This window comes from Microtus pennsylvanicus, chromosome 9, assembly GCF_037038515.1.
Source record: "Microtus pennsylvanicus isolate mMicPen1 chromosome 9, mMicPen1.hap1, whole genome shotgun sequence".
In the NCBI taxonomy this organism is placed as follows: domain Eukaryota; kingdom Metazoa; phylum Chordata; class Mammalia; order Rodentia; family Cricetidae; genus Microtus; species Microtus pennsylvanicus.
The window spans coordinates 46,810,929-46,824,561 of NC_134587.1; the positions used below are offsets into that span (position 1 = coordinate 46,810,929).

General features: G+C 52.9%; 1 protein-coding gene and 2 non-coding genes across 15 annotated transcripts in view; all 3 read left to right on the forward strand.

Annotated features, from left to right (window-relative positions):
* Prrc2b (proline rich coiled-coil 2B) overlaps window positions 1-13,633 on the forward strand; it is an 80,769-nt gene extending 67,136 nt beyond the window's left edge. For 6 of the 13 annotated variants that reach the window (XM_075985793.1, XM_075985797.1, XM_075985795.1 and 3 more), the window contains exons 23-33: window positions 74-160; window positions 999-1,103; window positions 1,259-1,451; window positions 2,160-2,257; window positions 3,364-3,491; window positions 3,816-4,056; window positions 5,956-6,111; window positions 6,554-6,645; window positions 8,557-8,638; window positions 9,184-9,249; window positions 9,837-13,633. In XM_075985793.1, the coding sequence (XP_075841908.1) occupies window positions 74-160; window positions 999-1,103; window positions 1,259-1,451; window positions 2,160-2,257; window positions 3,364-3,491; window positions 3,816-4,056; window positions 5,956-6,111; window positions 6,554-6,645; window positions 8,557-8,638; window positions 9,184-9,249; window positions 9,837-9,968 (1,380 nt within the window). In that variant the 3' untranslated portion in view covers window positions 9,969-13,633. The remainder of the gene's footprint in view (window positions 1-73; window positions 161-998; window positions 1,104-1,258; window positions 1,452-2,159; window positions 2,258-3,363; window positions 3,492-3,815; window positions 4,057-5,955; window positions 6,112-6,553; window positions 6,646-8,556; window positions 8,639-9,183; window positions 9,250-9,836) is intronic. The other 7 variants (XM_075985799.1, XM_075985800.1, XM_075985802.1 and 4 more) reach the window with 2 other exon arrangements.
* LOC142858022 (small nucleolar RNA SNORD62) lies at window positions 1,829-1,913 on the forward strand. The gene has a single exon (XR_012911917.1). It is a non-coding gene; the product is annotated as a small nucleolar RNA SNORD62 (small nucleolar RNA).
* Window positions 5,385-5,469, forward strand: LOC142858024 (small nucleolar RNA SNORD62). Its single transcript, XR_012911918.1, has one exon. It is a non-coding gene; the product is annotated as a small nucleolar RNA SNORD62 (small nucleolar RNA).

Genomic DNA, 13,633 nt, shown 5'->3' on the forward strand with positions numbered 1-13,633 from the left:
CAGCCTCATTGGTGTGGGCCTAGTGACAGGTGAGATGGGCGGGGCTTAGACACTGTGTACCCTTCTCTTCTAGGACTCTGATTTCAGCCTGCCCCCTGGTTCTGCTTCTGGTCCTGTAGGGAATCCAGTTGCCAAGCTTCAGGATGTCTTGGCTAGTAATGTAAGTCAGCACGTCCTCCTCCAGCTCTGCCCACGCCCATGCTGGCTGCTCCGTGGTGTGACTGTTGCTAGGTTTGGGGGCCTTTGGCTGGAGCTGGTATCAGTCCTCTTAGGGTCTGGGCTCCCGTTGGGCCAGCTGTGGTGCAGACTGCTCTCCATAGGGAGAGAGCCCAGACAAGCACTGTAACACTGAGCCACACGCGCCCGTCCTCAGACTGGCCTTTCATGGCCAGCGGGTAACAGTGGTTAAGTAAGGTTACCTCCTGGAGGCTGCTCTCCCCCACTTTTGCTCAAGAAAGGGAGCTTCAACCTTGTGAACTGCTTGGAGAAACGGTCAGCTTCTGCATTTGTTGATCTGTCCTCTGTAGACCTGTTGGATGAGGGAGGACACCCAGGCAGCATTCCCTAGAGGGTTGGAGAACATTGCCAGGCATTGAATGAAAACAGTTGAGGTTCAGTGTGTTTGAAAGACTGTGTTAGCTACGTCTCCTGACTTTGGGAATCCCGGGTGGATTGTTACAGTTGGCTAATAAGCCCAGCACTCTATGCTTGGTCCAGTGACTGCATTTCCTACCTGTGTTAGGAGGACCCAGAGAGCTGAGTGACAGTCACCACTTTTGCTCTCTGGACCTGGCCATCTCCCAAGCCAGACGTTAGGTTTCTGCCAAACCAGGTACTTGGCAGCGTGGGTGTGTGGGTGTGGAGTGTGGGTGTGGAGGTGACACTGAACTACACAGCCTGCTCTAGGTAGTCTGGTCATGGCGTTGTGTTCAGCTGAGCAGTTACCCTGTGTCCCTGAGCCCTGCCTATGCCCATGACTTCCTTGCTCTCCTCTTCAGGCAGGACTGACGCAGAGTATCCCCATCCTTCGGCGGGATCACCACATCCAGAGAGCCATAGGCCTGTCCCCCATGTCTTTCCCCACGGCAGACCTCACATTGAAGGTAAAGTCGGGCCTGAACTGGTCTAGGGTCCTCACCAGTGCCTCAACTTGTGACGAGGTACAGAGGGAACCCTTCTGCACCTCTGGCTTAGATTGCTACTGTCCCCTTTGTTCCCAGTAGTAATTTGCATCCCTCCCCTCCTCTTGCTTCCAAAGATGGAGTCTGCACGCAAGGCTTGGGAAAACTCCCCCAGTTTGCCGGAGCAGAGCTCTCCAGGAGGTGCAGGCTCGGGCATCCAGCCTCCTTCCTCTGTGGGCGCCTCCAACGGAGTCAGCTACAGCTCCTTTGGTGGAGTGTCCATGCCACCCATGCCTGTGGCTTCTGTAGCGCCTTCTGCTTCGATGCCAGGTATCACATCCCCTGAGCCAGGCTCGGGAGCCTTCTCCATTCGCTATGGAGAGAAGCTGGATTATCAGCTCTGCTCTCACAGAGTGACACTTGATTGTAGTCAGGGTTACAGCTTCCCACCTGCTCTGTTGTGGGAGGAAGGATTGCTGTACCACAGGGAGGGAGTGGCCAGAGAGGAGTGAGCAGAGATACAGCTTTCAGTCAGACCCTGGTTAATGTCACCTCTCCTATAAAGCAGGCTGGTGACCCTGTGCCACGGGGTGACTGCACCATGAATCAAGGGCTTAAACTCGGGTCCCCCATTGCTGGTAGCTGTTCTGCTTCTTTTACTGTCACCATGCTTGTTACTGGGGATTCTGAGGGCCCAGCTGCCAAGGTCTCAGTGATGCAGTTCCAATAGATCCTTCTGACCCTCCACTGTGGACTCAAAGCAGGGAGATGAAGAGGACAGAGACTGAGAGACCTGAGCAGCTCTCTTCCATAGTAAATAGCCCTCCCAAAGGCCCAGCCCTGCTGGTGAGTGGTTAAGTGGTCAGGAACTCTGCTCCTGCACTGCCTGGGTTGCCTGAGGTGTGTGTTACAGCAGAGAATCACAGAGCCTCTGCTCACACGTGTCCTCAGCCCCACTGAGTCCCCTGGGGAACGTGGCCGTGTGCAGTGAGGAGACTTGATCCTTTTCTTCCTTGTCTGCCTTCTGTCTCTTCCCAGGCAACCACCTCCCACCTCTGTACCTGGACGGCCACGTGTTTGCAAGTCAGCCCCGGCTGGTTCCTCAAACCATACCTCAGCAGCAGAGTTACCAGCAGGTGAGGGTGGGAAGCCAAGTGGCCAGAGGTCAGAGGCAGCGTGGCCTTGGTCTCGGCATTTCTTTGCTGGTGATCTTGCCCCCTGCCTCCTGTGATCCCCAGCACTGGCAGACCATAGCACCCAGAAAGTGTTTGTAGAAAGAATCTCTGAGAGAGAAAGAGGCATGGAGTAAACACCCCAGATACTGTTACTTGCTTCTCTTAGCTGGGGTCAGCTACAGTGGGGGCACATTGGCTATAGGGGGCCTGAAAAGTCTGGGTCTCTGGGCACAGATGCATTAGAAAGAGAGAGTTTTAGGAACAGGCAGGGTGTTGACTTTGCACAAGATTGACATTCTGTCTGTGCTGAAGGCCAGTCTGTTTTGGAACCTCCTCCAAAGACTGATACTGGCCTCCTACACACCACGGCAGCATTCCTTCCTACTGCGAGTCTTGATCCAGAGGATGGGGGCTGTCACAGCTCTCAAGACATGTCGTGCTTAGTTTTCCAATATTTTGATCCAACTAATGAATCTCAGTGCTCCCTTTTATTCTTTAAAGGGTTATTTTCAGTTTTTGATATGGGTGTTTTGCTTGCTCGTTTGTCTATGTGCATATACTGCGAACAGAGGCCAGAAGGCGGCATCAGATCCTCCAAACTGGATTTACAGACAGTTGTTAGCAGTCATGTGGCTGCTGAAAACTGAACCCAGGTCCTCAGCAAGAACAAGTGCTTTTAACCACTGAGCCATCTTTCTAGCCCCTATGATTTTTGAATCTTACTCTGTGGTCAGGCTGACCTATAACCCACTATTTAGCCCTAGCTGACCTGGAGCTTAGAGAGGTTTTCTAGCCTCAGACACCCACAGACTGTTGTTACAAGTGTGAGACACCACACTCACCTTGCACGTATCTGCCCCATTGATGTGTATGCCTGGCTGGATTCATTTCTGCCGTGCACTGTCCCAGTGTTAGGGCTCCACCGTGCCTTGTCTTGCTGCTGATCTTTGGCTGTGGGAAGCCAGATCAGATGTGTTGGGAAGCACCCTTGCTGACAGGCCAGGAGCAGGTGGAGGTGGGGAGGCATGTTGGGCTCAATGCAGCCATCATCTGGTTCCTCTTTGCAGGCTGCCACTGCCCAGCAGATCCCACTCTCCCTCCACACATCTCTGCAGGCCCAGGCGCAGCTTGGGCTGAGGGGTGGGCTCCCTGTCTCCCAGTCCCAGGAGATCTTCAGCTCACTGCAGCCTTTCAGGTGAGAGAGACTCCGCGCTTCCCTGCTGTGCTTGCCTGTGCTCCTCTGCCGGATAATGTTCTTCCTGTGCCCATCCCTCCTACCCAGTGCCAGCTCCTACCCCCACACCCCACTCCCACTCAGTATGCATGATGGCCTCAGCTTTGGGCATCATTGTGTCTTCCTGGGCCTGCCACAGCTTGGGTGTGTTCATGGTCCCCAGTCAGCAGTGTTGGGCTCGTCCAGGCCCTTTGAATAGTTTCCTGGGGAAGTCGGATCTGTGTGCAAGCCCTCGGCCGCTGTGCTCCCCAGTGTTGACAGCTAACGTCCACCTGGCTTTTGCAGGTCTCAGGTGTACATGCATCCCAGCCTGTCACCACCCAGCACTATGATCCTCTCTGGGGGCACGGCCTTGAAACCCCCGTACTCTGCGTTTCCTGGCATACAGCCCTTGGAGATGGTGAAGCCACAGTCCGGCTCACCCTACCAGCCCATGAGTGGAAACCAGGCACTGGTCTATGAGGGCCAGCTCGGCCAGGCTACCGGCTTGGGTACCTCCCAGATGTTGGATTCCCAGCTTCCACAGGTCAGTTTGCTTTTCTCTCAAGCCCCTGCCTTCCTCGACTCTCTCAGCTGCCCCTGTGATGTCATGTGAATCCCTCTGCTGCAGAGCTCTTCTCGTTGTTCCCACACCACTATGTTCTACTGACCTAACTTTCCTCGGAGCTCTGTTGGAGACATTTGCAGCCCCCAGATGGAGGCTGTGGGAATGGAAGTGGGGCAGGTGACTTTGTTTCTCCCTTCTTCCAGTCTCCGCCTGAGCCGTAGATGGCAGGCCTGCTCTCTCTGCATGTTGGAGCTTCCTACTGGCCAATCTGTCATTGAGCCCTTCCTTCTTGTGGGCTCCTGGTTGACCCTCTTAACTCCATTTCGATGCCCTTGACCATGCCCACAGTGTTGGTCATACATAGTCACCAGCTCTACCTTTCTGACTAATAGCTCCCAGTGGTCCAACACCACACTATTGGAAAGAGCTCTCCTCTCAACCCTGTGGCATGGCTTGTTTTCTTCCCAGGGTGTAGACCCTCAGAGCCATGCGCTCCCTCTGTCTGCCAGCAACCCTACATCCGAACAGCCCACTTCTTGCTTGCTTCTCCCATGTTGCCCCCTCCCCATTGCCTTGCTTCCCATCACCATAGAAACAGGTGGTGATGGTCCACAGAAGCCCATGGTCACACCTCCCTGCCTGTGTGCTTCTGGCCCACAGCAGCATCCTATTCCTAGGAAGCCCCCCTCATCCTGCAGGCCACCCTGGCTAGTACCCTTCTCTTTCCTATCAGTGTAGATATAAGTCTAATTGAGGGTCCTCTTTGGGCTGCACCCCAGCCACCCATTATAGCATCCCCCAGTTGCCCCCACTCTTCAAGTTACCTTCTTCACACTATTATCCCTAGCTCACCTTTCTCCTCACGCCCTCTTCTCTCCTTCACCTGCCCCTGCTGCTGTCCGATTGTGGATGTCACCTTCATTCCTGTCTTTGCTCTCCCTTCTGGTCATCATCCAAGCACTGCCCATTCCCAGATTCATTTCTGCAACCCTGTGTCTACTGGCAGCTCCAGCATGCTGGGTCCGTCTCATTCTTCTCATCAGTCTCCATTATCCCCCATCCTCCTATCATTGCCTCTGCTGGTCCTTCAGGTGCTCCTGCTGCCTCAGCCTGTAGAAAAGACTCGGTGTTTGTGACACACACATCCTCACTACCTGTGCCATGCTGTCTCTACAGGGACTTAACTGTTTGCCCCTTTTGCCCATGGTCCCCAATAGACTGCAGTGAGTATAGCAGCCCAGGCATCTCTTGCTTGACTTTATCTGTTCCTGCTCGACTCTGCTCTGAGGTCCTGGTGCCACCACAAGTCTCAGTGATGCAGTTCCAATAGATCCTTCTGACCCTCCACTGTGGACTCAAAGCAGGGAGATGAAGAGGACAGAGACTGAGAGACCTAAGTGGCCCAGCCCTCCCCCCAGTTCTTAACCCCCCCCCATCTTTTTCATGATCGCTTGGGCCCTGTGGGAGCTGCTGTTCTGCTGTCTGGTATGCTCCAGAAGGGTCTCTGAGGCTCCAGTTTGGTCTTGTTTTTTGCCACTATTGGTGCAGAAGAGTGTGCCTCATATCTTTGGGCCACACAAAGAGACATAAGGAAAGACTTCCTGAGCAGCTTCCCTTGGGGGAGCTCTCTGCTGTCTTCCCCTGCGAGCCTGCACTCCGAGTGCCATCTGACCTTGTGACATGTGATACGTGTGTCATGTATGGTGTTCTGTCATTGTCACTGCTCGAGTCTGCAGGTTAAACCTGTGGCTTCCCCAAGGCCACACAGCCCCCTACAGGTTCCTCGAGCACCCAGGAGTGCTGCGCACACTCCCACCTGCATGCTTTAGCTTCCTCCCCAGGGTCATTCTGCCCCTTGACTGTCCTGTGACCCAACAGCTCACTATGCCACTGCCTCGGTATGGCTCCGGGCAGCAGCCACTGATCCTGCCACAGTCCATTCAGCTGCCTCCAGGACAGAGTCTCTCTGTTGGGGCCCCCCGAAGGATTCCTCCACCTGGCTCCCAACCACCGGTCCTGAACACCAGCAGAGAGGTAAAGGTGGTTCCAGAATGGGGGCTTTGTTCAAATGAGACTCCTAGAGCAGAGCTGATTACAGGGAGTGCAGGCTCCCAACCTCATGTGTCTACACTGCAAAGTCTGCAGAGTCCCAGATGCCATAGGCTCCTTGCATGTGTGTAAACTAGACAGGTTCTGGCATGTGAACAGCGTACAGCCACTGCCTCAGCCAATGGGGAGGAGCCACTTGGAGCCACCACAGATGCAGGGCCCAGACTCTTGAATAAACACAGGAGTCTGCACTTCTTATCAGGCCACTGGAGCTCTGATGTAGCTGGTATCTAGGTAATGGGCCACAGAGAAAGCAACAATAAGCACTAGGAGACAGTTGTCCCTTGAGCCTGGTTGGGGTTGGGACCACTGTGGGCTAGGCTGTCTCTGCCTGCTGAGTGACCGTGTTGCTTCTTGACTACTCTAGTCCGCTCAGATGGAGCTGAAAGGCTTCCACTTTGCCGACAGTAAACAGAATGTTCCTTCCGGAGGCTCCGCACCATCCCCGCAAGCCTACAGGTAAAGATGAACCCTGGGGGTGGGGCCCACTGCTAGGTCTTCGATAAGTCGCTCCCAAGAGCCCTTGTGTCCGAGGAGAATGGCGACAGCACTGCAGCATGGCCCCTTCGCATACCCTGGCATCACTGGGCATGTAGCGTGCTGTGCTTTAGTTAACTGTGGCATAGGGAGTCCTAGGGAAGCCGGGTTTGTTCTGCAGAGTAAGATGTTCAGAGGAGCGAGAGGGTTTTCTGGGGTGTCAGCCTCAGCCCCAAGGTCTCATATCCAAGCTTACCCTCTGACCCCTCTCAGAACTTTTTAGTGCTGGGTGTGGGTGGCCTTTCTTCCCATACCACAGACTGGTGCCCACTGTTTTCCGTAGTAACCACCCATGTTCTCCTTGGCCTGATTCAGAGGTATCTGGGTTGTGCAGGAGCTCCTGGTCCCCATGCTGGGTTAGGGACATAGCTCTAGCCCTGGGCCTGATGGTGTGTGCAGCCTGATGCCTTGTGTTTACACACGGAATGGGACAGACACACCTGCAGTTCAACACAGTCTGCAGGCAGAGTCCTGCCTCCACTGTGACTGTTTGTCCTGACACTTGGCTGTGTTGAACCGGAACTTACTTCCGTTGTGTCACCTCCACAAACGGGGGGGGGGGTTGATGGACACCCCCCAGTTCCTCTTATTCTATGTTCTTGCTGTTGTGGCTTCTTTTTGTTTGTGCATGCGTGCATTTTGTTTTGCTGTCATTACCTGGCAGCAGGCCCATTTAGCAGAGCTGTGTGGAAGACAGCCCAGCACGGTGTGCATGGAGGGAGGGGGAAGGAAGCTTCAGAAAGGAGCCCACACCATAGTTCTGCCTGCCCAGCGTGATTGCAGTACTCTGGGTATAGTAAGGAAGCAGCTTCATCCTCGGGAGAAACTGTTGGCTCTCTATCTGCAGATTGGAAATATTTGGGAGGACGAAAATGGTTCTTGTCCTCATTGCTAAGCAATATAGTGTACGTACTATCTACATAGTGTTGGTGTGCAGTCTAGAAGGAGTTTTCAAGTATATAGGAGGAGCTGCATGTTGTGGGTCAGTATCGAGCATATGCTAACTCGAACTCATGAGGCCTATTACCAAACGAGAGCTTACTGGAGAATGTGGCTAGGTCACATGTAAACACCATGTTAACTGTCTGAGGGATTTGAGTCTTCGTAGTGGGGTATCTGAGATCCTAGGAACTATCTCTTTAGAGGTGGAGGGGCTGTTGGGTGTCATGTCACAGGCATCGTGGTGGCCAGAGAGATTGCTGGGACTTGTATAGTTTCCCAAGGTTTTGAGAAATGGGGCAACTGAGATGTACATGCCTTGCAAAAAAGGGAGCCCTTGGTCAGAAATTGCAGGGGTATGCTGTCCACAGGGTGCCTTTTAGCAGGGTGGTGGGTCCCAGCACCTCACAGCTGCACACTCAAGACACCCACTGACATCTGCCTAGTACTCTTTCAGACACAAGACCTTTCTTCTTCAAACATCTAAGGGGTTCGGGGACTAAAAGCAGTTGTGGATTCCTCCCGTTCCCCAACGGAGAGCCGATAAGATCACTCCCGTTATAGTTCCTTGGTGCTGGTTGCAAGCCTTTATCTGGGCACTGCATTACACTAGTCCAGACGCTCCACAGCTGAGGACGGCCACCGTCTGCCTGTTCACAGCAAGGGCTGCTTATCTTCTCCTGGGTGTGTCTCCTGGAAGTGCCGAGGGACACTGGTGACCACCCTTCTCCCCGTCCTGTGTTCTCAACTGTCTCAGGTCTCTGCTTTCTGTCTGCTAGGGCCTCTGACCAGAGGGCCCTCCCTGGCTCAATCTGCTTCTGTGTGCTGCTAGGCTTTGACTCCATCTCTGTGGTGACACGTGTGTATTCTCAACCCTGCCTTTGGTTTTTTCAGGCCTAGCTCTGCTAGCCCCAGTGGGAAGGCCTCTGGATCAGCAGTTAACATGGGCTCTGTGCAGGGACACTACGTTCAACAGGTAGAAGATGGCTTTCCAGACCCTGCAGCCCTGGACACTTAGGCCTGTCTCCCAGCGCCATAGGAGAGGGGACTGTCCATCTGATGGATGCTTTTTAATAAAAATAGGGAAATATGCCCTACTGCTTCGAGCTGGGCCACCTGAGTCCCTTCTGGCGAAAGCATTTCTCTTGATGGGTATCTGAATCATTCCTTGTCCGGCGGAGAAGGGAAGATACTGGTTCCCACAAGAGGTGACTCCAGAAGGAGTGCTTTCCCCAGCCATTTGGGACTGTCATGGCGCTCTGGGAGACCTATTTAGGCCTGGGTTAGCTCAGAGGCTGGGGTGTGTGTGCGTGCTAGCTTTAGTGAGTGGTGTAGCATGTCTCTGTCTGCCTGGGTGGGATCATAGTTGGGGTGCAGCTCCCCCACTGTGGGGATTCCTCAGTGTCTTTCCATGTAGGCCCTTTTTTCTTCCTCCTGTAAAGTTGGGCTGGGGCTTGATAAATTTGTCACTGGCAGGTGGAGGTGTGAGAGTGATGGCTCTCCTTTCACCCTCTTTCCCAGGATTCCTTGGTGGGACACACCTCCTACTATGGAACGGTTTCTGACCCTCTCACCTCCCTAGCACATGTGAGGCCCTGATTCCGTCCTTGGCACTGACAAAAAGACAGAAAGCCACCCAACAAAGTTTCCTCCCAGAATTTAGACCAAATGAGGAGCAAACCTGCAGTGGTCACTCCACTGTGCAGAGCTGCGGACAAATGGAACCCTGCTTGGGAATCTTGATCAAATTGGGACCTGGGGAAAAGAAATGTAATTATTCAGAGGCATTTGGGATGGGTTTGAATCATGGGCCAAGATCTGGGAACTCCAAGTCGGCCCTATCCCTCTACAGATAAGTGGTCTGCTGAAGGGGCTGTTTGCTTGCCAGTGGGGCACTGATTCAGAAAGGTTCTTCCCATCAGCCTTGGGACCGGAAATGCTTCACCCAGGATATGCTACTGCTGAATTCTCTGTAGAGACCCCAGAGTCTTCCTGCCTCTGAATCTTGCACTCAGTGCCTGTTTGGGGGAGGGGCAGGGCAGTTCTGGCTACACACCAGACTCCTCCCTGGGCTTTTGAGGGTAGTGTTTGGTCTGACTCAGGAGCAGGGAGGGAGGGGTCTCTACACATCTTGCTCTGTGGTCACTTTGATTTTCCTGTCTGTCTGTCCAAAGGCAAAGCGAGTGGATGAAAAACCCAGCCTGGGAACCGTGAAGCTGCAGGAGGCCTCCTCAGCCACCTCCCAGATGAAGCGAACCGGAGCAATCAAGCCCCGGGCGGTCAAGGTGGAGGAGAGCAAAGCCTGAAGGGGCCTGGCGTCTTTGCCTCACCCTGACAGGGACGGGTGGTGCACCAGCCTGGACAGAGCTCTCTCCGCTCCCGAAAGCTCCTGAAAGTTCCATCGTCAGTCAGCCCGCATCGTGGATATATGGCCTCGACCTGCTTGCTTTGGTACAAAAGAGCAGACTCCCTCCTTCCCACCCCTCTGCCCAGTGACTGTCGAGTGAGTCTCCTGCGCAGTGCAGACCCGCCCGCCCGCCTGCCCCATCCCCAGGCACAGTGGTTTGGCAGCAGGGTCATTTTAATTTTAGCTGGAGGCTTTTTGTTTTAAAAAGCAGCTACGGTTTTTACAAAGGGGAAAGAAGAACAAAATGCTAGCTACGTCTGTATAGCTGAACTTTTATACGTTCCTTGCTGTCCTCTCTCTGCTCTGCTGTCCCCAGTGGTCTCCTTTTATCTCTGTCCTGTTTGACATGTCCCAGTGCTACCTTAAGAGGTGATTCTTAAGAGTGTCCACACACACACACACACACACACACACACACACACACACACACACACACACACACACAGTTGGCTAACCTTTGGCGTTATTAAGGATGTAACTAGTCTATCTGGTGGCCCCTTGCTACCTTCGGTGCCATAAGGTTGGTATCTGAGTTCAGTTCCGGCCTCTGGCTTGGAGTTGATGTTTCAGCATAAGAATTATCTGTTCTGGGCCTTTCTGAAGTCAGTGGACACACTGAGTGTTGGGGACCAGAGAGGAATTATGGAGTTACAGTCAGCATTGGCAGAGGTGACCAAACCATAGACCCCACTAGGGGACTGTGCATTTGAGGCTCTATGCCTTAGCCTTCTGAGTGGCCGTGTTCCCCGCTTCCTTCCTTTCCTCTTCCTGCTGTGTCCCTCTGGATCCCTGTTTATCCATCCCTCACAGCTTATCACCAAAACCAGTAGGACAGAGGTGGACACCTGTTAGAGTTTGCAACAGCAAAGGCTATGGGACATTCCTCATGTCCTTCATTCCCAGTAACAAAGCAGGGTGGGTAGGTTGCCAAGTAACCTATCCTCAGACAACTGGGCAAGGTCAAAGTACAGTGGCCTGCAGAGAAGCCAGTGAAGCCTTCCTAAAAGGATGGTTTCTTAGTACTGCCCCACGCAGAAGGTTCTGTGTGAGCGCCTGTGTGCTGGGCTTTCTGCTCTCACTAAGAACAAGGAAATCATCCCGTCACTCAAAGAAAAGTGGAGGGGGATTTCAAGTTGCTCAGATACTCTTTGGGATCCCCAATTAATCACCCACCTGGGGGTGCTGAAGACCACCTGCCTCAGAACTCAACAGTGGTGGCAAGGCTGGGACAAGCATCTATTGCCATTATTGCTATGGCTGTGAGAACAGAAGCATCTTGGGTGCTCCTGTAGGGGCTGCATGCTGCCTTGCCAGTTGCTGGAAAGAAGCACAGTCGTCCCCGCTCCCCCCCCCCCCCACTGTCCCCAGGGTTACCTAACAGGGCAGCCCTGTGAAAAGCATCTGTTGCGCTCAGCTCCTCTCCCTTCTTGCCTCTGCCCTCCAGCCTTTAGTCACGTCTTTGTCCCGGATCTTCCTAAAAAGCACTGCCCACTTAGAGTCCCTGGCACAGATCTGCCTTGTCCCTCACCTGCTGTCCCCTCACCCTGGAAGTATCTGGTTACTGTCCCAGTGATTGAGCCCTCTGTCCCACTGCCAAATCTCAGTAAAAGCCACACACAGTCACCTTTACCTGTCCTTAGAAATGCGGCTAGACCCACCTCCCCTAATGCTGGTGGGCGTTATGTGTCAAAAGAAACGAACGCTTTCTCCTTCAGAATTTCACAGTCCAGGACGCTGTTACAAACTCAGAATGTGCCCTTTCGGGAGCCTGCTGTCAGAATTATGGCACTTCCTGTTTGAGAAGGGAACTTAGGAGGCTGCCTGTTTCCAGTCCTTTCTCTCACCCTGTTTCCCTCCAGCCTCCCACCCCAAATAAAAACAAGAAACACTAGAATTTATTTATATGTATTGATGTTGTAGGTCTAGATGGAACAGAAATAAGTAAAGTCCCACTGCTCTGTTTATCTGATGTCTGCTTGCTCTGTGCAGGGAGGCAAGAGATTGCATGTGAAGTTGTGCTCGCGCCTCTGACCTCAGCAGTGGGCTCCTCCCCGCTGAGATGCACACTGCAGCCAGACTCTGGGGACAGGGGGCAGGCTTCAGGCCTCCAGACGTCCCTGCCCTTCGTATGATCTGGTCAAGCCAAGTTCTTAGTGCAGTGTCTCTTCCTGTGGATTTTAGCACCAAGCTCAAGGTATAATAGGACTTGGGGTCTCATTTTGGTTTCAAACCCCCTCTTCAGATCATAGATAAAACATAGGAGTTCTGTCTAGGTGCCATGGCCTTTGCAGGCAAAATCCAGCACCTGTCTTTTCTACTGCTGAGATGGGTGGAGGTGGGGCAGAATTATTTACTCCTGCCTACTGGAGTTACCTCCTAATGCTAGTGGCTTTGTTGGGCCACTGATGGTGCAATCCATGGGTTGGCATCCAGGAACTCTTCAGTACTGTCGGTCCTGATGGTGTGTTCAACTGAAGATGGCTTCTTAACAGTTGCTTTCCTTGTCTTATTCCCAAGTGTACCATTTTCAAATTCAGAGTTCACAGAACACTTCTGGGTCTAGATTCCTTAGGGGGCAAACAAAGGATGGCTGCATTACACATTCTGAAAAGCTGGTTCATGTCTAGAGCCATGGTCGCTCTCCTGCTGCTAGAGCTACCGGGACATCTCAGTGTCGACATTACTCTCCTGTCCTCTGGAGCTGTGATGGCTTCATGAATGTCGGACCTCGGAGTTCAGGGAAGAGTGCCTGCTGAGGCCATGAGGCAACTCTGGCTAAGTCCACCTCCCCACCCCCTCCCGACATCCATTGGGTCTCCCCTCTGCCAGGTATTCAGGTTTATTTGCCCTCATTTCCAGCAATGCAAGCCTGGGTTAGAGGGCCTGCTGGGCATCGTTTACAACCAACGGCACAAAAGTGTGTCTTCGTTGTATTCTTTGATGAGTGGGAAGTGGAGACTTCCAGAAAGTCAGCTTTCTTGTGCGTTGCCTCTTAGACAAGTTATCTGGAACAGAGCCCTGGGTTGGGGATGTGGGAACACCGGCTGTGTTCTCCACTAGGCCCACCAGCTCTGACTGGTGACTTTCCAGGCACGTGACCCCTGCAGCTTCCACCTGCTTCAGACCTGCTTCATCCCCAGGCCCCCTGTTGGCAAGTCACAGTCCTGGAGCAGCAGGCTCCTCAGTTGTTAAAACGGGTCCTGTGCCCTCAGCTTTCAACCTCATACCCTTTGTAGAAAAAGATTTGGGGGTTTTTGTTCTTTTTGAGGGTCTTTTTTCTTTTTTTTCCTTTTATTTTGGCCTTTCCTTTGTCTTCACTAAGACCAGATATTTGAAAGGGCAGACGATGTTAAAGGTGTACCGTGCAGCTTGTTTAGACGTGATTTGGGGAACCTCTTACCTCGGATGGGAAATGGAATGGTGAATTCACCTTCCCTTCCCTCCGGTTCAGTCCCTGTTGTTTCTCCTTTCAAATATGTGATTGTACTAGCTCTTTCCGTATGAAAGAACTCTCCTTATTTAAATAAAAAAGTATAAAAAAATAAAGCCAACCATGCTTTCTCA